The sequence below is a fragment of the Helianthus annuus genome, chromosome 7 (assembly GCF_002127325.2).
Source record: "Helianthus annuus cultivar XRQ/B chromosome 7, HanXRQr2.0-SUNRISE, whole genome shotgun sequence".
Classification (NCBI taxonomy): Eukaryota; Viridiplantae; Streptophyta; class Magnoliopsida; order Asterales; family Asteraceae; genus Helianthus; species Helianthus annuus.
Window position 1 is genome coordinate 126,984,470 of NC_035439.2, and position 26,143 is coordinate 127,010,612.

General features: G+C 41.3%; 1 protein-coding gene across 1 annotated transcript; it reads right to left on the reverse strand.

Annotated features, from left to right (window-relative positions):
* Positions 1–24,945: 24,945 nt before the first annotated feature.
* Positions 24,946–25,725, reverse strand: LOC110887871 (leucine-rich repeat extensin-like protein 3). The gene has a single exon (XM_022135436.1). The coding sequence runs from the start codon at positions 25,723–25,725 to the stop codon at positions 24,946–24,948; it is 780 nt and encodes a 259-aa protein (XP_021991128.1).
* Positions 25,726–26,143: the final 418 nt, after the last annotated feature.

The window sequence follows — 26,143 nt, forward strand, 5'->3', positions numbered from 1 at the left end:
GGTCATTTTTATAGAAACATTATAACTAGTTTTCCAATTTAATTAAACCATATACTATGATCAATTACATGATTAAAAATGAAATTTTATTATTAAAGTTCCACCCTAATGAACTATTAAAAATGTAGAATATATTACTTGGGATTTAATATTCTCATAATTTAGTAATTTTTCTAAAATTTATAAACTATAAGAATATGCTAATATTCATAATAAATTCATAAAACGTATGAAAATTAATAAATTTTCCATGAACTACTCTTATGTGATAATAATCAGTATCCAAAAATCAATTTCATAAAAACATGTCTTTAGGATTAAAAGCCCTAATTTCAAGAACTCAAGAACCCTAGGTTAACTAAGAATTCAATTCGGATTCCTAAAGTCTTCAAATACAGGAATTGATAATAGGGTTTTGGAGAGCATGAAAAATACATAAGATTAAGCTTTGGAATCACCTGATTTTGATAAAAATTGATGGAGAAATCGTTAATGGAAGTTCCAAGCCCTAGTTTGTTCTTCGAATCAATTCATTGATTACCATTGATGAAATGTGAAATTTGCAGAGGGGATTAGTGTGATAAGACCAGAGAAATCGAATGACATGATTTTTGTAATCTAATTTGGTTGAATTGATAGAAATTTGTTCAAGCTCTTGATAAGCACTAATGGTGTTAAATGATGTATAATTCGATCCTTAATTTCACCCGTTTAAAAGAATGTCAAACGATTTGAGATGTCACGGTCTATAATCTCCTTCATATAATATCGTTTGGGATCAACTGAGGGTCCAAACGACATGTAACGAGGTCGGGAAATCTGGGTCGGGTTGAAAAAATAAGTGGATCGCAGCTGGGTTTGATGAAAGAAGGAAAAGATGGTGGTTTTTGGGGTTTCCGGGTTGGGTTTTATACATAACAGATCGGGTTAAAACACAACCAACTACCCAACGCAGTTGATTCACCTATTTAAACCCGGCGGTATGCCCGGGTTCGAGTCTCACCTGCACCCCCTTTTTCTTTCTTTTCCATTATAACAGTTTCAAGAGTTGTCACCCCAGGCCCCTGTAGTTCTGACCAGACTAACATATAAACCTAGTTTATTCATTCCTTTATAAAAACTAACTGATTTAGCTGTGTTGCTTCATAAAGTTAACGTTTTTAGTCAAGTTTTAATTAAACGCATACGGGTAAAAAATGATATAATAATAAATATCATAAAATTTTCCATTTCTTTTATATTAACTAACGGATCTAAATTAGTTGTTTATTTCCTTTATATATACTAACGTGACTAACGAAGATTATATATAAAGTTAGCATTTTTTACCCCAAAATAATTACTACAAAAAAACACGATCTTATTATAATAAATAAAATATAAAATTTGTTTTACATTTGTTACGTTTAAGATCCGATTTTTCAAACTGGTCGGGTTTTCTAAGACCCGTTTTTCGCGGATGTTACACAACACACCCCTTTGCCAAAGATTAAACATTTAATTCATACCAAGTTTCATCTTCAACCCAAGTAACATAGAGGGTTTAGCCAACAATGGCCATAACTTGTCCACAAACAATAACCATAGAGTGAATCATAATGGATAAAGTATGATAGGATCAAACTACTTGAAGAAGGGTTGTTGATTACAAGTTCTCTCTCTCTCTCTCTCTCTCTCTCTCTCTCTCTCACACACACACACTATCTATCTCTATCTCTCAAACTAAGCTAATACAAGCGATTTTGTGGAAGGACCCCTAAACTCCAAGGGGCATGAGATGAGGAGAAATGGTGAACCCAAGGCCTCTATTGATAGTGAGATTTTGGCTTAGAGGCCAAGGGATTCTAGAAGCTCTTGTCCTTTGGGAGACAAGCCTTGTCCGTGTGTGTACTGTTGTCCCCTTTTGTACCTTTCCTTTTTGACTCATAGAGGAACCTTGATGAAGCTCATCTCTTGGAGAATAGCCATGACCATGCCCAAATGATGCATGGCCACGTATATCTATTATCTGCTGAAATTGTCTTCAGATGTGCACGGGCGTGCCTAGCCCTTTGCCGACAGTTTGTTATTCTTCTTGTCTTTTCCATGTCCCTTCCATTGAGATTAGGTTATAAGCACGGGTGTGCCTATGTATGCATGGTCGTGCATGGACAGGTGTCCTGATAGGGCTTGAACATGTGGCATTCTTGTCGGTTCTTGAAGCTTCTATGATTTGTCTTTAGCTAAGCACGTGCGTGCCTAGGTGTGCACGGTTGTGCCTCCGCATATCGTGGACTTTTGTTGACCATTCTTGGGTTGACTTATTGACTTTGTGCCTCTACGTATTGTGCACGACCATGCCCATAGCCTGGCACAACCGTGCCAATCTGGTAACTTGCTGATTTCCTTGGAATTTTGGATTTTTGCCTCGTTTATGCTTGATTTTCAATTCTTTTTATCCCAAGACCTTAGAAACTTGCATTTGTCAAATAGGACCGATTAAGGTAGTATTTTCAACTTAAAGTCATAAAAGTACTTAGAATTAGGAGGTAATTATGCACTAAAAATATGTATAATTGATTACACGTCAACTTTTAACTTTCATTGCACCTACAGTTTACTTGCTACTTGCAAAACCAATAAATGATACCTTTTAATCATTCTCTTCCAACATGTATAATATTTTCTCATGTAGCGCCCAAATTTGATTGGGGAAATTCCCATCTTATTTCATCTCCCTAAAGTAGGAATTTATCCTCTACAATCTCCAACCCTTACTACAAAAGATCACAGTTAGTTGCATTATCTTAAATATATTCATGTTGTACTACCTGTCTTACAGGCCTTGATTGAGTCTTGGATTGTAATGTTTCATAATTTGTCAAGAGCACATAGGCTTGAGTCCAAGCACAGCCCCAGTAATGCCCGAATCCCTCAAACTCATGCTCTGATACCAACTTGTACACCCTGTTTTGAAAACAAGATTTCACCAACTAATTTTAGCTGAAAAACGGTCCCTAGTATTTTCAATTAAAAACTTAAACATAAGACCAACTTGCAAACGAAAATTCTTTAAGGTATTGTCTAGTTATTACAATTCTTTCCTTGTTGTTGATGTTTATAACCTACTTAATAAATCATCCATCCTTGCTGTACTCGTACAATCAAATCTTCTGACCAGATCTTCAATCTCCAAATTGACTTCAAGACTTGTGAACCTGTGGACATCGATCATCATAACCTGAATTAGCAAAGCTAAGTACGCGTTTTTAATATCTATACATACATTCGTTAATTCTTCACTACGACCGTTATTTGTCAAACGCGCATACATGTACTAACAATAAATGTTAGAGTACTTACTAACATGGCTAACGTGAACTGAACGCATGACTAGTTTGTTATTGCGTTCAAATCTTCTTGAATAAATTCCAATCATGCATACCTGAACTTGCTAATCCAACTTAGCATATCCAAATGTTAGAAATCAAAACTATGATGATTTAAAATGCAAATCTTGCACTACTCATGCTTGAATCTTGATACGATGATTCAACACACATTTAATAACAAACGTATAGTAATATATGGGATACAAACAACGAAGAAAAACTGGACTGGGGCGCAAGCTGCACCCCACTCAGCACAACCTGCACCATTTCCAGATTCAACACAATCGTATCGACTTGTTGTAACCAATTCAAATAAAAGAAGTTTCAAATGAACATTTCCAGTATCAATGCGGCCGTTTTGACCTGTTGTAATTAACTCTTAAAATTTTAAAACATTAGCTTTATCAACCTCTTTTCCAATACTCTAAGTTCAGTGCAACTTTTAGATACTTTACTTAAAACAATTTTTTAAGGATCTTTAACCGTTTCTACCATTCCCTGTGTGACTTATCTATCCCGATTCCCCGAAAATCATTCTACTTACCTTGAATATTTGACCCATATGGCTAATGAATTACTACATAAGACATTGCTGGGCAACCCATATTGTGTATCTCCTTGAACAGTGACAGATTCACCAGAAGGGGTTTTGATGATAACTAGCTTTTTATCACATGCAATTTGGGCTTGGTTATGCGACAACCAATCTATGCCTAAAACTATATCAAACCCAGCCAATTTCATTGGCAAGAGGGATAGCGGGATAGAATGATTCTTAATGGATATAAAGCATCCATCAAGAAGAGTTGAAGCTGTTTCTAAGGTACCATCAGCGAGCTCTACCTCATATTTTATGTCTAGAGTCTTAATAGGCAGATTCAGTAACTTACAAAACTTATGGTCTACAAAGGACTTATCAGCACCTGAATCAACTAAAACTCTAGCATAATTATTATTATTAAGGAGGAAGGTACCTGTTATAACTTTCTCGTCATTCACCGCCTCCCTTGCATTCATCTGAAAAACCCTAGCATTGGTTTTCTTTGCCTCATCGGGCTTCTTAGCATTCTTGGGGCAATTGGTCTTGATGTGCCCTTTTCGTTGCAACCGTAGCAGGTTGCATCCTTGATGTTTCGGCACTCCACAGACTTGTGCCCTTTCTTCTTGCAAATCCCACAAGGTTTAGCTTGTGGGTCCTGGTTGCACTTTCCAAAGTGCCTCTTGTTGCAAGTCTTGCATCTGGGCTTGTCACCCGACTACCCTTTCTTGGAACCAGAGTTCCTGATGTGCGTTAGGTGTAATATATGTTTTAGGTATATATTTTAAGCCCTTTTTACACTTTTTAGCCAAGTTTTAAATTTATAAAACACGATATTTACTAACACTAAACACACATATAGGCAAGTGCACCCATCGTGGACGTAATATAGTGTTGGTAAGATACCGAGGTCGTCCAAGGACACAAGAGCTTTTAGTACCGATTTATCCTGAACGTCTAATCAAATCAAAATGTTAGAAAAAGGTTTTTAAACTAAGAAAATAAAACTAACTAAAATGCTGAAAAATAAAATAAAAATAAAAAACAGATAGACAAGATGAATCACTTGGATCCGACTCGTGTGTAGTGTAACCTTTGATTATTTTCGCACTTTTGCACTTGTTTAAGAGATTATCTTAGTTATTATAGTAGGCCCCTCTTTTGAAGGTGACGTTACCCTCAACCCAGTAGTTTGAGTCAGCAAGGATACAATCCTAAAGGGTCGGATTATTGAAAGATAATTAATTAAGTTATTAATGCATAATGTGGTAGGCCCCTCTTTTGAAGGCGACGTTACCCTCGGCTAAGTAGTCTAAGTCAGCAGGGATACAGTCCTAAGTAGCCGGGTTAAAGTTTTAATAGTAGTTTAACTCATGAGGGGGTCAAAGAGTTTGGACCCCCGCCATCCAATACCTTTGGGTATTGAAGGAGGTCCTACTAAATTTGACCCACGTCCTTTGCAGGATCTATACACTGAACAATGGCAAGACTCTTACCAAACCGTTCCCTTAACCCCCGACCAGGTAGCCAACATACCTCCATATAGACCGTGGAGATATGAATGGTGAAAATCTTTTATTTTATATAGACAGTAAAATAATGCCAAGACACCACGGACAAACGATAAGGAAGAATCACCTTCAACATAAGAAACTAGTAATTAAAGTCATTAATACAAAACCAATTAAAAAGTTCAAAAGATTAAAAATAAAAAGTATTACACTAAACACTTGTCTTCACCAAGTGATGTAAGAGACTTAGGCAAACATGGCCTTTGATTGTCAAGAACTCTTACGATCAATCTTGGATCCCGAGACGACTCACTCACTCTATGATGGACAATGGATGATGGTGGTGGATGATGGTGTTGTGATGGTGGTGGGTGGTGGGTGAAGTGTGAGAGAGGTGGTGTGCCAAGGGATGAGTTGCAAGAGCTCCAAACACACCTATTTATAGGCTGAACAGAAGCTCGGGCATGGCCCCGTGTCCATCTGACTCTCTCTCTCTCTCTTCGTTAATTGTAATTTGCAATTACAATAAATGCGCCTGCAGGAAGTTGACCACGCCCCCGTGTCCGCTCGGCATGGCCCCGTGGTGGGCAACAGAAGCTTCTATGAGTTTGTCTTTTTTGCTGACACTTGGGCACGGCCCCGTGCTCACTGAGCACGGGGTGTGTTCAGTCTTCTGTATTCTTTGTTTTGCTTGGGAATATGCTGTCGGGAGGTCGGGCATGCCACTTTTGTTCCTTTTCTTGTATTCATGTTAGATTTAGATGTCTTTTTGCTTCTTTTGTTCATTTGAGCTCATTTAATCCTGAAAATACAAAAGGAAGACAACAACACACTTTTTCCAACATTAGTACTAAAAAGGGTTAGTTTTATGCCACAATTGATGTAATTTATATGTTGCATTTTGTGCATATCAAATACCCCCACACTTGAATCTTTGCTTGTCCTCAAGCAAAACTCTTTATAATGTGACTTTTTCACTCCCAAATGGAATGGGTAGAAGAGAAGGTTTTTGGGCTTGTCATAGAGTGTCGGGATTTCCAAGATTCTTTAATTAAGTTTTATTTTTATTTATTTACAATCCTATTCGTCATGATCTATTAAAAACGTTTCGTAAGAAAAATTACTTATTAGGGCATAACATACCTTTTTTTAAAATTCCATTTATATACAAGTTCACATACCTCACGGGGAATCACTCAACACTCGGCCGAAGGTGTATTTTTAGTGAATCACTCGAGAGCGGCATGGAACTTACTCCTACCATAAGCTTGCCAAGCAATCAATCCTCCTCCTGTTTAACTATATACCTTTGTAAATATCAAGAGGACTTTTGGGTGAAGGGTTAGGCTTGGGCTAAAAGTGGGTGGTTGGGTTAGGGGTTAGTGAAAGGGCAAAAAGCGTAAAAAAGCGTCGGTTTTTGAAAGACTTCTCATTTTTATTTTATTTTGATGAACCATTTCTTTCAAACAAAGTAATTTTCTTGTTTGTTTATTTGGTTTCATCATCAATATAGTTTTTTTTTAGAAGTCATAAGAAAAAATTGAGTTTTGTTACTAAAAGAAAAGGGTTAAAATAAAAAGGTTTAGGTGGGTAAAAAGGGTGATTGTTTTGGGTTAAGAAATGAAAAGGTTTAGGCTCAAAGAGGTTAACTAGGGGGATTTTGGGTAGGTGGTAAAAAAAATGAAAAATAATGGTGTAGAAAGAAAAAGGGTTAGTCCTAATGCCTCCATCATTTACTTACTCGGGTTTAAGTTGGTAAGGACCGGGAATGCATTGTCGTGGCAAGTTTTAGAGTCGTAAGAACCAAGCGGCTATTCACACAAGAAACGAAAAATGAGCATTTAGTGTAAAGATATGTATTTGTATGCTCAATAAAGGCTCAAAACTCACTTTTGTGGGGTTTTATGTGATCAAGTATATATAATCAAATTTTACCTAGGTTTATCATGCCTTTTCATAATTTTCTTATGTTGGTTCTTTTTATCACGACGCTATCGGTTGTAAATTTGTAAAAATATAACCTTTTTATAACTTGAAATTCCCAAATTAAACCTAGACAAGTAAAAAAATGAAAAATTTTTGAAAAAAAATTTGGGGTGATTAGCGGTTCCAATAAAGTTTTGTGTAAGGCTTGTAATTAGGACTTGCGAGATTCAAAGTTTTAGCATCCCCCCACACTTAAATTACACATTGTCCTCAATGTGTCCCAAAAATAAGTTTTTCGGTTGATTAAAATGTGTAAAAGTGGGTTTAAAACAAGATTTTATGTTACTGGGTAGCTGAACACGAGGTGGTGTTGGCTGAGCACGGCCCCGTGTCCAGACTGCCAGTACCAAAAGTAAACAGAAGGCTGGGCACGGGGGCGTGTTCAGTGAGCACGGCCCCGTGTCCAGTAACCTGAACTGGGCATATTCTGCAGAACCTTGGGCACGGGGCATGTTGGGTGAGCATGGCCCCGTGCTGAACTTGCTGTAATGAAGAAAAATTGTCGGGAGGCTCTGTTTTTATGCATGGGGTGTGGGTTCAAGCTTCCCTTAGTAACCTCCACCATTTCGAGTGTGTTTTATTCCTGAAAAGTAAAACTAAACTAGAAAACATAAAAGTTAATCTAAACTAAAACTAATGATAGTTCCGCGGAATGCCTCCGTGGTGTGCCACGTTTATAAGGGTCCTTGGCTAGACCCTCCTTATCGGGTGGTTCTGGCTCATCTTCAATTAGGGGGTCGTCATTGCCGATTGGATATTTCATTGATCGTTCAAGATCGACACATCTTTTGAAGGCCCCTAATTGAATGGATAAATTATTGTACTTCCGATTTTTCAAAGCTTCGTGTGTTTTTACAAAAGGTCGTCCCAACACTAGAGGAGCGTCATCAAGGATGACAAAGTCTGTTGGGATTACCATTTGATTTTTTTGGACCAAGACATCCTCAACTATACCGATTGATTTTATTATTTTCCGATTAGATAGAAAAATGGGTATTTGAAGTGGAAAAAAATCACTAATACTTAATTTTTTGAAAATGTAATTAGGTGTAACACCCCGTGTTTTCGAATGTCAAAGTCAAAGTCAAAGTTCAAGTCAACTTTGACTTTCTTTGACTGTGGATAGTCTATTTTCAGTTTTATTTGTATTATGTGGAGTAAGTGTTGTAATCAGGAAGAATCGAAGTAATCGAATGCTTTATCAACGCGAACCGATTTACGACTGTGAATAGTAGGAATTAACAATGCGATAAAGTTAACTAATCTATAATCAAACCGATCTAACCACCATTGAACTCGAATCTCGAATTATGCGAACTTTGGTTGTTGTATACGTGTGTGTGTGCCTTAGGTGTTACATGTGCGTGTTTATGTTATGTTTGGTGTGTTACTCAATCGAATCAATCGAAACTCGAAATGAAACTCGAAACTCGAACCGAATACAATCGAAATCGAATTACGACAATTGGTAACGTTAGGATAGGGTGAAGTATAGGTGATTGTATGTTAGATATAGTAGTTGGGACTGAAAGTAATTAAATAGGAAACTCTATCGTACTCGTATCGCCTTCAATCGAAACCGAAATATCGAATATCGTCGCACGAACCCTCGAACCGGGCTGTTGATCGATCAGGCTATCAGCTGATCGAACAGCCCTGTCGATCGAACAGGCTGTTCGATCGAGTGGGCCGTCCGATCGGGGAAGCCTGGCCGATCGGCTAGCCCTTTCCTCTTTTGGAGCCAATAAATAGGGCTGTCATTGTCACTCTTTACCACTTTTGGAAAGTTCTGACCGACCAGCTCGTGCTCCTCCTCTTTCCTTAGATTTCTTCCGATTTCGGTAAGTTTCCAACCTAAATCTTGTACTTTCTTAATCAAAACATGCTCCTACACCTTTCTATCTTTCAATTTTTGATTTCTAACCGTGAAATCACCAAGATCTAGACATTCTTGGGTGATGACATCATGGTGTTCTTCAAGAACACCATGTCCTGACTTCAATCCACCATGAATAGCTTGGATCTAACCGATTCCCACATAAACAAGCTAAGATCTACCGAAGATCTAAACATTTCCACGATATGAAGGATTGAAAGAAGGAATTCCAAACTTTCTTTCAACTCTTTTACGCTCAATGCCTTCAAACCGGTAGAAACGGAGCTTGAGTCAACTCACCAAATATTCTAGTGGATGAGTGGTTCAACATTCGGATTCTATTTACGAGGTTCACCGATTTTAGGTTAAACATTAAACTACCGTTCCGAACCATTCACTGGCCGGATTTGGGTGATTCCTGTCCGAACAAGCGAAACAAGTAAGAATGGAAGTTCCATGGTTCAGCTCGTTGTCAAACTACCTCGATATAACGTCAAATAACCAGAACAGCCAAGTGTTGACGAACAGGCTGACCAGGTCAGGATGCTGACCGAACGGTTAGGCTGTTCGAACGAACAACCCACCCGATCGGGCAGGTCAGCCGATCGACTAGGCCAGCCGATCGACTAGCATGAGGCCCCACAATTTGACAAGCTCATGAGGTATGGTATTGAACGAAGTAATGTCCGATCGAACGACTGATTGGTAAACATTACTCTTCGGATCATGAGATACTATGCTTCAACACTTAATCGATTTTCAACTCGTTCGACGCATTGGGGTGCCACTCGATCGAACATGCTATCAGAACGAACAGGCTGTTCGATCGAATATGTTGCTCGATCGAGTGACATCCTGCTGAGGACTACTACTGAAGTTCCTAACAGATCGATTAAGCCGACCGATCGAACAGACCGTTCGATCGATCGACCTGAAAGGTAAGTACACTTCAGAGTTCTCAAATGCTACAACAAAAACTACAAAAGTTCAAACCATCATACACAAACACATCCTACTCAAAGGAAGAAACAATCCACTCGAACAGTCCAACCGATCGAGCCTACCGGCCGATCGAGCAGGCTGTCCGAACGGATTGTCCAGCCGAACGAACAACCCACTCGATCGAACCTGCCGTTTGATCGACCGGGTTGTTCGACCCACTTACACTTGTTTCCATTCTATGTGTATTCATCGTTATGCTATCGAACTGTTCAGGCTAACCCTACTCTCAAGCGCTCCCTTCAATCCATCAATCAACCGCTTTGAGTATACTCGATCCCTTTTTGCTTTTAGCACTTTTGGGTGTTACATACGTTACTTATCAAAATACTATCGAACACACTACTCAATTATTTGAACGCTAACCGATTCGCATGTATTACGTGACTAAATGAATGCTTGTTGATTGTGTTTACACGTGGAATGCTGTCTACCTGCCTTAACGACGTGGTACTATAGTTTGGACTCAGCACCCGTTCACACGGGGGTTGTTAAGGACAATTACTTGCATGGATTCCGGTGGTAATCATGTATTGCGAACCGTCTGGGACGGTCAACCCGCAGTCATTGGTATCGATAGATCCATGTCGATAATTAACATGCTTCGTTTTCCTCTGTGTACGTGCTGGTTATGCGTAAACTATTCGAACTCTATATGCTATTATCAAACTTGTATGCTCACCTTTACATTATATGTATTGACTTTATTTTAACGTATGTGGCAGGTGTTTAAGATGTTTGCTTGCTAGGAAAGCGAGCCTAGAATAAAGCTCTAGAGGCCCCCAACAAATAGTTGTCTGTCAGGAAAGAGCAACTAGAGCATAGTTGTCTGTAGATCTTGTCAGGCTGGGTCTTTAGGAGCATCTGAACAATATTTAGTTGTTTTATTTAAATCTGAGTTGTCGGAACAGAATTACTTGACTAGACGTATTTGTAATAATTTGTTTTGCCATTTAAGGCACGGTATGGGACGTGTTACATAAATTGAATGGTAATGATAGTTGTTATGGAAACTTCTGGACAATCTGTTTCGCTCAGTGCCATGCCCCGATGATTCCGCCATCGGTTGGGGTGTGACAGATTGGTATCAGAGCCATAACTATAGGGAATTAGGCAGGACACGACCTAGTTCGGGTTGTTGTCTTAGAGACCTAGACTACAGTTAGGAACCAACAGACTAAGCTTATATGCCTCATTATTCTTGCTTTGCACTGCACTGCTATCGCCTAATCATCTGACACCGAACGAGTAATTTGGTCGAGATTAGGTGTGAAAGCCTCAAACTCTCGGCTAAATTATTTGTTTCAGCTGCAATTTATTCACAAATGGGAGGAGGTTATTCATCGGGAATAGGTATAGAAACCGCAAACTCTCGACAGAATTATCTGCTCAATCTCCTCAAATTTTACTAAAACAAGGAAGAAATTGCTAAGCCGGGGGTGAAACCCGAACCTTGGCAACTTATTCCAACTTTTACTCATCTCACCAAAGCCTCGACGGACTCCGACGACCTGAACTCACGAGTATGACCTAGGGAATACGTGTTGAATTCCCAAGAATCGAGGCAGAAACGCGATCCCAAAAGTCGGAAAGTGACGACAAGTCTATCGTGAATAGTCGAATCGCTTTGGGTAGTCAATGTCTAGTAGCCGCAGACAGTCCATTTCCTCGATTTTATGTGTTTCGATTATGAGTCCGCAACTGCCGACTCTGATGCTTCGTCGATTTTTATGTGTTTTATGTGTATTTACCTGTTTATGTGTTTAATTTTGATGTTCGCTCGATTTTTGCTATCACTTCGATCGACACACACGACTCATATTGCTATTCTACCTCAAAACGCTAGCAAGTCGTTGCAATTCTAGACGATATCATAATGCGATATACGCTATACTATACTCGACATGCTATACAATTTTATGAAACTACTCGATGTGCTATATACGAACGACACACGAGCTTTGAATAATAGGTTTCTGTATTCTGACTGCATCCGCGATTAAGTGCCTATGCGCTTATGTGCTTCTGTGTTTGTGTGTCTCTGTGCTCTATGTGCCTATGTGCTTTTGTGATTACGTGAATCTGTGGTTATGTGCCTACATGTTTATGTGATGCGTGATTCGACGTGTTTCTAAGCTTTAGTAAGTAGTAGACGTGTGAGGTGAGATTCGATTTGTTGTGTCTGAGACATACGACGATGTCTGTTGCAGACCATGTCGTCATCTGGACACCGAACCCCACTCACTCGCCAAGAGAAGAGAGATAGGCGTCTCGCTACTATCATCGCCAAGAGTGTGGCAAAGGCTGTGAGCGATGTCTTTGAAAATGCCAGCAAGTCATCTGAGGAGTCGCGAATCAATGCTCCTAAGGATACCAACAAGACTGGTTTCAGCTTCAAACAGTTTAAAGCATGCGGACCCAAGGAATTCACCGGAGAAGATGGCCCTACCGCCATGTTTCAATGGTTCGATTCAGTTGAAGTCACTCTGCGCCAAAGCGGTTGTCCTGAGAATCTCCGCACCCAAAATGCTACAGGCGTCTTCCAGTCCCGAGCCCTAGACTGGTGGACGGCCGAACGAAACAAGCGCGGAAATGATGCAGCTTATGAGCTGACTTGGGAGGAGTTAAAGGCAATTATGATGGACGAATTTTTCCCTCCCCATGAACGCCAAAAGCTGGAGGACGAGTTTTGGAACATCAAGCAGAAGGATGGCGACAACGCTGCTTTAACTGCACGCTTTAAACAGCTCAGCATCATCTGTCCCGATCAGGTCAAGACGTCAGACATGGCCATCAAGAAGTATATTCGAGCTCTACCCGATTGTGTAGCCGACTTTGTTCACACCGCCAAGACATCGTCAATTGAGGAGACTTACTTGCTTGCCACCGAGATCAATGACAAACGAGTGAAATCTTGTTTCTGGGATAAGCCATCCAAGTCTCTGCATCAAGCTACAACTGCACCGACCACCGACTCCACTGCTCAGCCATCTAAGTCATCACGCCGCAAGAAGAAGCACAACAACAACAGCTCCAGCAACAAGAACTGTGCTGTAACAACGACTGCTGCCCCTCTGCAGGCCGTACCGGCTCAGCAGCAGTCTCACCATCGACAAGCTCCAGCGATCAATGCACCGCCAGCTAAGCGCGCTTACACAGGTCCCCACCCGCTCTGCCCGACATGCTCGTACCATCATCCGGTGGGAATCGCCTGTCGTTTCTGCGGCCACTGCAATCTTTACAGGCATTTCACTGCGAACTGCCGCTATGGTCCCCGTCAAGCCCCAGTTCAAGCCGCCGCTCATCAAGCTCTACTTCCAGCCCCTCAAGGCCAACCAGCAGCTCAAGCACCCGCAGTCAATGCTCGAGTCTGCTTTGCATGTGGTGACCCTAACCACTTTGCAAACATGTGCCCGAACAGGGTTGTGAAACAAGAACCCCAGCAGCAGCAGCAACAGCAGCAGCCTCAGCAGCAACAGCAAGCAGCCCGTGCCAGAACCTTTAACATCAATGCCCGTCAAGCCCAGGCTGACAACAACGTGGTTAATGGTACGTTCCTTGTGAATGGTATTTATGCATCATGTTTGTTTGATACTGGAGCCGATAACTGCTTTGTGTCGTTTGAATACGAGAAGCTCCTTAGTCGTAAGCGTTCTTATCTCCCCTCGTCATTCAAAGTCGAAGTCGCTACTGGAAGAATTGTTGCTGTTAATTCTGTTCTCAGTGATTGTACTCTCGAGCTTAACAATCATATCTTCCCAATCGACCTTATTCCGATGCAACTCGGAAGTTTCGACATCATAGTAGGCATGGACTTTCTTCGCGAAAACCATGCTGAAGTTGTGTGCTTTGATAAGATGATTTGATTCTCGCTCGCTAATGGTGATCTACTATGTGTGTACGGTGAAACAGCTTCGAAAGGTCTTAAACTTATGTCATGCGTCCAAGCTAGCAAGTATCTCCGCAAGGAATACAGCGCTTTCTTGGCCAACATTGTAGTAGCAGAGAAGGAAAAGAAAAAGAAGGTTGAAGTCAAAGACGTTCCAGTGGTTCGTGAATTTCCTCAGGTGTTCCCTGATGATCTTCCTGGACTACCGCCAAGTCGTGATATCGACTTTCGTATCGACCTCATTCCTGGAGCTAACCCTGTTGCCAAAGCCCCTTATCGACTCGCGCCATCCGAAATGAGGGAACTCTCAAACCAACTCCAGGAGTTACTTGAAAAAGGCTTTATTCGCCCGAGCACCTCTCCTTGGGGCGCGCCAGTCCTTTTCGTCAAAAAGAAGGATGGGTCGTTCAGGATGTGCATCGACTATCGGGAATTGAATAAGCTGACCATCAAGAACCGTTACCTTTGCCTCGAATCGACGATTTATTTGATCAGCTGCAAGGTGCCAAGTGTTTCTCGAAGATCGATCTACGTTCAGGCTATCATCAGTTGCGCATACAAGAAGAAGATGTACCTAAAACAGCATTTCGCACTCGATACGGCCACTATGAGTTCGTTGTTATGCCTTTTGGTCTAACCAACGCACCTTCGGTTTTTATGGATCTAATGAATTGCGTGTGTAAGCCTTATCTTGACCTTTTTGTCATTGTGTTCATCGACGATGTCCTGATTTATTCCAAGTCGAAAGCCGAACACGCGCAACATCTACGTTTGGTCCGCGAGTTACTCCAGGGGAACCAACTCTATGCCAAATTTTCCAAGTGCGAATTCTGGTTGGAGGAGGTTCAGTTTCTGGGTCACATTGTGAATAGTCAGGGTATCTATGTCGATCCCGCGAAGATTGAAGTAGTTAAAAGCTGGATTACGCCAAAGAACTCGTCTGATGTCCAATCATTTCTTGGATTAGCGGGATATTACCGACGATTTATCGAAGGATTCTCCAAGATCGCTGTGCCGCTTACCGCTCTTACCCATAAAGACAGGTCTTTTGTTTGAGGAACTGAACAAGAGTCTGCTTTTCAAACCCTTAAGCGCAAGCTCTGCAATGCTCCCGTTCTCACGTTGCCGGACGGAAACGACGATTTCATTGTCTACTGTGATGCTTCCAACCTTGGTCTTGGCTGTGTCCTCATGCAACGAGACAAGGTTATAGCTTACGCATCTCGTCAGCTCAAAATCCAAGAGAAGAACTATACAACCCACGATCTCGAGCTAGGCGCAGTTGTTTTTGCATTGAAGATTTGGCGACACTACCTGTATGGTACCAAGTGTACGATCTTCACCGATCACAGGAGTTTACAACACATCTTTAATCAGAAAGAGCTTAACATGCGTCAACGCCGATGGGTAGAACTTCTTAACGATTACGACTGTGAGATTCGTTATCACCCGGGCAAGGCAAATGTTGTAGCCGACGCACTCAGCAGACGGAGCTATTTGCTCAGTATTCGAAATACCCAAGCCCAACACAATCTCGAAGCCCTCATCCGCGAAGCCCAGCATGCTTGCTTTAACGAATGCACTTTGAAGAAGGAGAGAATCTACCACGATGGAGCTCAGCTTGTAAGCAAAGCAGATGGGATTTTCTATTATCTGGACCGAATCTGGATCCCTAAGCGGACCGATTTGCGAAAGATTATAATGAACGAAGCCCACAAGTCCCGGTACTCTATTCATCCCGGTGCCGATAAAATGTACCAGGACCTTCGTTACAAGTACTGGTGGCCGGGTATGAAACGGGATATCGCTATCTATGTTGGAGGTTGCCTGACTTGTGCAAGAGTCAAGGCTAAACATCAACGACCTTCCGGCTTACTCGAACAACCTCCAATTCCTGTATGGAAGTGGGAGAGTATAGCTATGGATTTCATAACCAAACTTCCACCCACGCCTTCAGGTCATGACAGCATTTGGGTTATAGTAGATCGTCTGACCAAATCAGCCCACTTTCTGCCAATACGGGAAGACTACAAGGTAGAACGACTAGCCCGAATCTACACCGACGAGATCATTCGTAATCATGGTACACCTCGTGACATCATTTCAGACCGTGACGCTCGGTTTACTTCGCGACTGTGGGAAACGTTTCAAGCGGCCCTTGGTACGTCGCTTAATCTGAGTATTGCATTCCATCCTCAAACTGACGGACAGACTGAAAGAACGATCCGTACTCTTGAAGACATGCTCCGCGCGTGTGTTATAGATTTCGGTGGTAGTTGGAACAAACATCTGCCACTAGTCGAATTCTCGTACAACAACAGCTATCATGCCAGCATACAAATGGCACCATTCGAGGCCCTGTATGGAAGAAGATGTCGTTCGCCTATTGTGTGGCACGAGATCGGTCATTCGCAATTAACCGGTCCCGAGTTACTACAAGAAATGACTGACAAAATCCTCCAGATCCGCGACAACTTGGCAAAGGCCAGGGATAGACAGAAAAGTTACGCCGATAGAAGACGCACGCCCCTTGAATTTGATGTTGGCGACTACGTACTCCTAAAGGTATCACCTTGGAAGGGTGTAGTCAGATTCGGCAAGAACGGGAAACTAGCGCCTCGATAGGTTGGACCTTTTAAGATTCTTGAGAGGATCGGAAAAGTTGCCTACAAACTCGAACTACCGGAGTGCCTCCGTGGTGTGCCACGTTTATAAGGGTCCTTGGCCAGACCCTCCTTATGGGGTGGTTCTGGCTCATCTTCAATTAGGGGGTCGTCATTGCCGATTGGATATTTCATTGATCGTTCAAGATCGACACATATTTTGAAGGCCCCTAATTGAATGGATAGATTATTGTAGTTCCGGTTTTTCAAAGCTTCGTGTGTTTTTACAAAAGGTTGTCCCAACACTAGAGGAGCGTCATCAAGGATGACAAAGTCTGTTGGGTTTACCATTTGATTTGTTTGGACCAAGACATCCTCAAATATACCGATTGATTTTATTATTTTCTGATTAGATAGAAAAATGGGTATTTGAAGTGGAAAAAAATCACTAATACTTGATTTTTCGAAAATGTAATTAGGTGTAACACCCCGTGTTTTCGGATGTCAAAGTCAAAGTCAAAGTTCAAGTCAACTTTGACTTTCTTTGACTGTAGATAGTCTATTTTCAGTTTTATTTGAATTATGTGGAGTAAGTGTTGTAATCAGGAAGAATCGAAGTAATCGAACGCTTTATCAACGCGAACCGATTTACAACTGTGAATAGTAGGAAGTAACAATGCGATAAAGTTAACTAATCTATAATCAAACCGATCTAACCACCATCGAACTCGAATCTCGAATTATGCGAACTTTGGTTGTTGTATACGTGTGTGTGTGCCTTATATGTTACCTGTGCGTGTTTATGTTATGTTTGGTGTGTTACTCAATCGAATCAATCGAAACTCGAAACGAAACTCGAAACTCGAACCGAATGCAATCGAAATCGAATTACGACAATTGGTAACGTTAGGATAGGGTGAAGTATAGGTGATTATATGTTAGATATAGTAGTCGGGACTGAAAGTAATTGAATAGGAAACTCTATCATACTCGTATCGCCTTCAATCGAAACTGAAATATCGAAAATCGTCGCACGAACCCTCGAACCGGGCTGTTGATCGATCAGGCTATCAGCCGAGCAAACAGCCTAGTCGATCGAACAGGCTGTTCGATCGAGTGGGCCGTCCGATCGGGGAAGCCTGGTCGATCGGCCAGCCCTTTCCTCTTTTAGAGCCTATAAATAGGGCTGTCATTGTCACTCTTTACCACTTTTGGAAAGTTCTGACCGACCAGCTCGTGCTCTTCCTCTTTCCTCAGATTTCTTCCAATTTCGGTAAGTTTCCAACCTAAATCTTGTACTTTCTTAATCAAAACATGCTCCTACACCTTTATATCTTTCAATTTTTTATTTCTAACCGTGAAATCACCAAGATCTAGACATTCTTGGGTGATATTATCATGGTGTTCTTCAAGAACACCATGTCCTGACTTCAATCCACCATGAATAGCTTGGATCTAACCGATTCCCACATAAACAAGCTAAGATCTACTGAAGATCTAAACATTTCCATGATGTGAAGGATTTAAAGAAGGAATTCCAAACTTTCTTTCAACTCTTTTACGCTCAATGCCTTCAAACCGGTAGAAACGGAGCTTGAGTCAACTCTCCAAATATTCTAGTGGATGAGTGGTTGAAGATTCGGATTCTATTTAAGAGGTTCACCGATTTCGGGTTAAACATTAAACTACCGTTCCGAACCTTTCACTGGCCGGATTTGGGTGATTCTTGTCCGAACAGGCGAAACAAGTAAGAATGGAAGTTCCATGGTTCAGCTCGTTGTCAAACTACCTCGATATAACGTCAAATAACCAGAACAGCCAAGTGTTAGACGAACAGGCCGACCAGGTCAGGATGCTGACCGAACGGTTAGGCTGTTCGAACGAACAGCCCACCCGATCGGGCAGGTCAGCCGATCGACTAGGCCAGCCGATCGACTAGCATGAGGCCACACAATTTGACAAGCTCATGAGGTATGATATTGAACGAAGAAATGTCCGATCGAACGACTGATTAGTAAACATTACTCTTCGGATCATGAGATACTATGCTTCAACACTTAATCGATTTTCAACTCGTTCGACGCATTGGGGTGCCACCCGATCGAACATGCTATCAGAACGAACAGGCTGTTCGATCGCATATGCTGCTCGATCGAGTGACATCGTGCTGAGGACTACTACTGAAGTTCCTAACCGATCGGTTAAGCCGACCGATCGAACAGACCATTCGATCGATCGACCTGAAAGGTAAGTACACTTCAGAGTTCTCAAATGATACAACAAAAACTTCAAAAGTTCATACCATCATACACAAACACATCCTACTCAAAGGAAGAAACAATCCACTCGAACAGTCCAACCGATCGAGCCTACCGGCCGATCGAGCAAGCTGTCCGAACGGATTGTCCAGCCGAACGAACAACCCACTCGATCGAACCTGCCGTTCGATTGACCGGGCTGTTCGACCCACTTACACTTGTTTCCATTCTACGTGTATTCATCGTTATGCTATCGTACTATTCAGGCTAACCCTACTCTCAATCGCTCCCTTCATCCATCAATCAACCGCTGTGAGTATACTCGATCCCTTTTTGCTTTTAGCACTTTGGGTTGTTACATACGTTACTAATCAAAATCACTATCGAACACACTACTCAATTATTTGAACGCTAACCGATTCGCATGTATTACATGACTAAATGAATGCTTGTTGATTGTGTTTACATGTGGAATGCTGTCTACCTGCCTTAACGACGTGGTACTATAGTTTGGACTTAGCACCCATTCACACGGGGGTTGTTAAGGACAATTACTTGCATGGATTACGGTGGTAATCATGTATTGCGAACCGTCTCGGACGGTCAACCCGCAGTCATTGGTATCGATAGATCCATGTCGATAATTAACATGCTTTGTTTTCCTCTGTGTACGTGCTGGTTATGCGTAAACTATTCGAACTCTATATGCTATTATCAAACTTGTATGCTCACCTTTACATTATATGTATTGACTTTATTTTAACGTATGTGGCAGGTGTTTAAGATGTTTGCTTGCTAGGAAAGCGAGGCTAGAATAAAGCTCTAGAGGCCCCCAAAAAATAGTTGTCTGTCAGGAAAGAGCAACTAGAGCATAGTTGTCTGTAGATCTTGTCAGGCTGGGTCTTTAGGAACATCTGAACAATATTTAGTTGTTTTATTTAAATCTGAGTTGTCGGAACATAATTACTTGACTAGACGTATTTGTAATAATTTGTTTTGCCATTTAAGGCACGGTATGGGACGTGTTACATAAATTGAATGGTAATGATAGTTGTTATGGAAACTTCTGGACAATCTGTTTCGCTCAGTGCCATGCCTCGATGATTCCGCCATCGGTTGGGGTGTGACATTAGGCATTATGTTAACACAAAGATCTTTATCAATCGTGATATAACTAATAAATGAATTTTGAAAAAAAAACATGGAACCGGTGTAATGTTGATTTCAAAAGGGTCTTCTTTTATTAGTGAAGTTTGATCATTAGTTAACCTAATACTTACCATTTCGTCAATTTTAGTGCTAGTGTTTAACTCTTTTAAAAACTTAGCATGAGTGGGTACTAAACAATGATTTTCAAAAGAAGGTGACAAGAGATTAATTTCTTCAAAACTAGACTCTTCTTGAATTTTAACGTTATCGGCCTCACCTCTTTCGTTGTTTAACTCATGTGTCGGTTTTTCACTTATTGGTTCTTCCATTTTTAACTCTTCAACTATCGTTTTTTTATTTAATTCTTCTCTTGCACGGGACTCCTCTTCCCTTTGCGCGAGATTCTAGTATGCAACGTTCGATAGTTTTAATTATTTCTATTATCCTATCGGCTATGTCAGTGATAGAGTAAGATTCGGGATCCTCAAAGCTTGAATCCGGTTGATACCATTGTTCTTCATTGTAAGTACATGATGGATAAGGGTCGTAATTTTGTTCTTCATAGTACTCATATGAGGTGGGTTGTTCACGGCATGGTTCCTCATAATAAGAGTATGAAGGTGGTGGCTCATATCTTGACTCCTCAAAGTATGAGTATGAAGGTTCATACCTTGGTTCATCAAAATATGAGTATGAGGGAGAAGGTTCATACCTTTGGTCTTCATAGGATGTGTATGAAGTCGATGGCTCGTACCTGGGCTCCTCATAATAGTTGTATGAATTGGATGGTTGAAATAAGTTACAATATTGTACCGAGTGCGGGTTACCACAATTAGTGCAATAGTCTCTCAAGTAATCATCCTCCTCATAGGTGTAGTTGTAGCCTCCCGAGTATTGATCCATAGGGATCACTCAACATACCACAACCGAGTCTCGGGACCAGAAAACAAAAATAAAGGAGGAAACAGAGGCTGGACACGGCCCCGTGTTTGGTGAACACGTCCCCGTGTTCAGGATCTATATCTGGGCGTTTTATTAAAGGTTACTGGTCTTGTTGAGCATGGGGGCGTGTTTGGTGGACACGGCCCCGTGTTCAGACTCTGTATCTGGGCGTTTAATAAAAATTGTGCAGCACGGCCCCGTGTTCAGTGAACATGGCCCCGTGTTTAGGCTACTGTAAATGCAAACTAAACTAAAATGCAGAAAAAGGTGCGCGCGTTTTGAAAAGGTTTTGAAAAACTGATTAGGCCGTCGATTTTAAGCTTTCTTAAAATCCTTGTGTCCCCGGAAACGACGCCAAAAACTTGATGTGCGTTAGGTGTAATATATGTTTTAGGTATATATTTTAAGCCCTTTTTACACTTTTTAGCCAAGTTTTAAATTTATAAAACACGATATTTACTAACACTAAACACACATATGGGCAAGTGCACCCATCGTGGACGTAGTATAGTGTTGGTAAGATACCGAGGTCGTCCAAGGACACAAGATGTTAGAAAAAGGTTTTTAAACTAAGAAAATAAAACTAACTAAAATGCTGAAAAATAAAATAAAAATAAAAAACAGATAGACAAGATGAATCACTTGGATCCGATTCGTGTGTAGTGTAACCTTTGATTATTTTTGCACTTTTGCACTTGTTTAAGAGATTATCTTAGTTATTGTAGTAGGCCCCTCTTTTGAAGGTGACGCTACCCTCAACCCAGTAGTTTGAGTCAGCAAGGATACAATCCTAAAGGGTTGGATTATTGAAAGATAATTAATTAAGTTAATAATGCATAATGTGGTAGGCCCCTCTTTTGAAGGCGACGTTACCCTCGGCTAAGTAGTATGAGTCAGCAGGGATACAGTCCTAAGTAGCCGGGTTAAAGTTTTAATAGTAGTTTAACTCATGAGGGGGTCAAAGAGTTTGGACCCCCGCCATCCAATACCTTTGGGTATTGAAGGAGGTCCTACTAAATTTGACCCACGTCCTTTGCAGGATCTATACACTGAACAATGGCAAGACTCTTACCAAACCGTTCCCTTAACCCCCGATCAGGTAGCCAACATACCTCCATATAGATCATGGAGATATGAATGGTGAAAATCTTTTATTTTATATAGACAGTAAAATAATGCCAAGACACCACGAACAAAGGATAAGGAAGAATCACCTTCAACATAAGAAACTAGTAATTAAAGTCATTAATACAAAACCAATTAAAAAGTGCAAAAGATTAAAAATAAAAAGTATTACACTAAACACTTGTCTTCACTAAGTGATGTAAGAGACTTAGGCAAACATGGCCTTTGATTGTCAAGAACTCTTACGATCAATCTTGGATCCCGAGACGACTCACACACTCTATGATGGACAATGGATGATGGTGGTGGATGATGGTGTTGTGATGGTGGTGGGTGGTGGGTGAAGTGTGAGAGAGGTGTTGTGCCAAGGGATGAGTTGCAAGAGCTCCAAACACTCCTATTTATAGGCTGAACAGAAGCTCGGGCACGGCCCCGTGTCCATCTGACTCTCTCTCTCTCTTCATTAATTGTAATTCGCAATTACAATAAATGCGCCTGTAGGAAGTTGACCACGCCCCCGTGTCCGCTGGGCACGGTCCCGTGGTGGGCAACAAAAGCTTCTATGAGTTTGTCTTTTCTGCTGACACTTGGGCACGGCCCCATGCTCACTGAGCGCGGGGCGTGTTCAGTCTTCTGTCTTCTTTGTTTTGCTTGGGAAGATGCTGTCGGGAGGTCGGGCATGCCACTTTTGTTCCTATTCTTGTATTCATGTTAGATTTAGCTGTCTTTTTGCTTCTTTTGTTCATTTGAGCTCATTTAATCCTGAAAATACAAAAGGAAAACAAAAACACACTTTTTCCAACATTAGTACTAAAAAAGGGTTAGTTTTATGCCACAATTGATGTAATTTATATGTTGCATTTTGTGCACATCAGTTCCCTTTGCTCTTCTTGTTTGACTGATGGGACTTGTCTTCCTCCCTCTTTCTTTTCCCGTGATCGGTAGTTTTCTTTGCCCTACTCCTCACAACATCAAGAGTAAGGGACAAAGATAGATCTATAGCAGATCTATAAGTAGCAGACTTAGAAGCCTTGACATTTCCTTTCACTTCAGGTGCTAAACCACCGATGAAACGCGCAAGGCGTTTGGGTTCTGGGGTGACCAAGTATGGTACAAGCCTAGACATCGAGTTGAAACTGGTCACATAGGACCTGCAATCCAAATCCTTCATCACCAAAGTGAGGAAGTCAGTCTCTATTCTCTCGACTTCATGCTGAGGACAGTAAGTGTCCTTCACAAGATCAACAAACTTGTTCCATGAAAGGTTATACAGAGGAACCTTTCCAGTGGATTGCACTAACGCTTTCCACCAAGTTAGGGCATCGCCCTTGAAGGATTGAGACACAAACTTAACTATGTCTTCCTTAGCACATCCACTGATGTCAATCACAGTTTCCATTTCATCTAACCAATTCATACAGTCGATTGCTCCCTTTTCTCCTGTGAAATCTCTCGGTTTACAGGAGACGAAGTATTTATAGGTACGACCCTTGGTGTACCTGGGAGTCTGTTCAAGGACAACCTGCCTCTGTGGTTCACTTTTCTGATTAGACGAGTGTTGAGACTCATCCTTCTTCAGTGTATGCGAATGAGATAAGGACTTTGTATGAGTCTTGGACCAAACATTACTCGGCTCCTTGAACTTATTATCCATAGCTTGAGTAACTGCTGCGGTTATCATCGCTTGTGATTCAGCACCAGTGATATTAATCCTGGTATTATTGTTTCCTTCTTCAGGATGACTGTTTGCTTCGTCAGAGCCAGCCATGATTTGAGTACTATATCAAACAATAATGATATATTTAAATTATATAATGAATCATCGCATTGATGATTAGATGGTCATGGTATTATTAAACCATATAGACCATTTTAAGTATAAATCAATTAAATCATGATTTGCCTAGGCTACAGCTGAACCATTATAAGCAATCAATAGGATATAATCCTTTATATTTATTAGACAGGGAATATAAATCACAACTGTCAATGTTATGAAAGACATTTTCATATAACACAAGGCTCGTCTCGAATGACATTTAGATGGCACAAAAGGCCTTATCACAAGGACGATTAAAATATAACCACTGATCTCTTAGATTAGTGATCTTTTAAGGGTCGAACATAGTTCATCGCCTTTTTGACAAGAAGTTTATAAAATAAAACTATCATTGTCATTATTACACCTTTGCTTATAGGCATACATCTCAAATGGATGTTTTGGTGTATACATCATATTGATGTTTATTAGCCATGATTCACATTGATCATATAGGCTATGATAGTGACTTGGAAAGATCCAAGTACATTTGGAAGCTTGTGTGGTCTCTCGAGTCACACATCCAGGAATGTTAACATGTTTTCAGATGTTAACAGGGAGTTGTTGCCTTAAAAAGGTTGTACCATCATAGCCATTAATATTTTGGCTAGGTTATACCTTTAAGAATTTCTTTGGCAGATCAATTTAAAACTGAAATGATATAGCACGATGATGTAATAAAATACATATTTAAAATCTCAAAATGAAATTCCATTAAACTATTACAAAGATGCCCTAAACGGGTCTTGAAATAAACACACTGCCCACGCAGGGGCTACATAAATAGAAATAAGTCCACGCAGGGACTAAGTACAGAAAATAAAATGTCCTCGCAGGGACTTGATTGAAAGTAAAATACAAAATAAAGTAAACAACTTTCTACTTCTTTTTGCCTTTGATGAGACTCGCAAGGCCCTTGAGAAAGCTGTTATGCTTCTTATTGGTTTCATCTGCTTTTCGCTCAACCCTGTCCAACCTCTGCAGAATTTCTTGAGTTTGCTCTTGTTGGGGAGGAGGAGGTTGTTGATAAGGTGGGTATTGATACCCTTGCACAGGATATCCAGTTGGGTAAACTAGAGGATAAGATGAAGGATAAAGTGCATTATATTGTGCTGCCGTAAGATATGGATCTTGGGCTCCATAACCCATAGAAGTTGGGTATTCAAATGGGTTATACCCAGACGACCCTGGGTAAGTCGGTATCGGGTATTCAAAACCCACTGGCGGTGGCGGTGGTGCCAAAGAAACTGGCGGAGGATTATCTTCCGGCACCGCATGCGAGGGTCCACCCAATTGTGGGTCCTCAGGAAAAGGAGGGTATGAGCTTGAAGCTTGAGGGGAAATGAACCGTGGTCCCCCTCGCACGGACATCCGTGCATTCCTCCTTCGCCTAGGTGGCTCGGGAGGTGGTTGTGGTGGTTCCTCAACAAGTAGAGGTGGTGGAGTAACCGCTTGAAGATACGGCTCATCCAAAGGAGGTTGAGAAGGAGAGTTATGATATGAAAAGGTAAATGCCCATTCAAGTTGGTTCCACCTTTCGGAAAACGAGCCGGGCCCTTGATACGACGATCCTTGGTATGGAGAACCGCTGGAGATGCTGATAGGGTGACCTGGTGTCCCGGTTTGCAGCTTTGGATCAGGATCGTCATCCATCTCCATCTCTTGGGAGAAGTAATCCTCGGGTCCTAGTGGATTGAAACCCAGTAAATCGTTGACATAGTCGTTACGGTTGAACTGGGCCGGAGAATAAGTGGAATCAGAGTGATGGAAAGAATGGGAGTGTAAAGAATGGTAGGATTGGTGCGAATGGTGGGGATGGTGTGAATCCTATGAATGATGGGAATGCTGGGGCTCGTCTGGAATAGGCGGCGCAAATGATGGATGAAACGAGGGTGATGAACTCAACGAGACCGAGTGTCTAGCGGGTTCAAACGAATGACCCCAATGGACACACGAATCCGAGCTAGAAAATGACGCAGACGGAGTGCGCCTATGAGAAGGTCCTGCATGTCCTGATGGTCCTCCTCTCATTGGACCCTTTCCCTTGCCTCGTACACGTGGCGGCATTATCGATAAA

Excerpts from the sequence above, each read along its gene's own strand:
- LOC110887871 (XM_022135436.1), bottom strand. The coding sequence starts at position 25,725 with ATGGAGATGGATGACGATCCTGATCCAAAGCTGCAAACCGGGACACCA.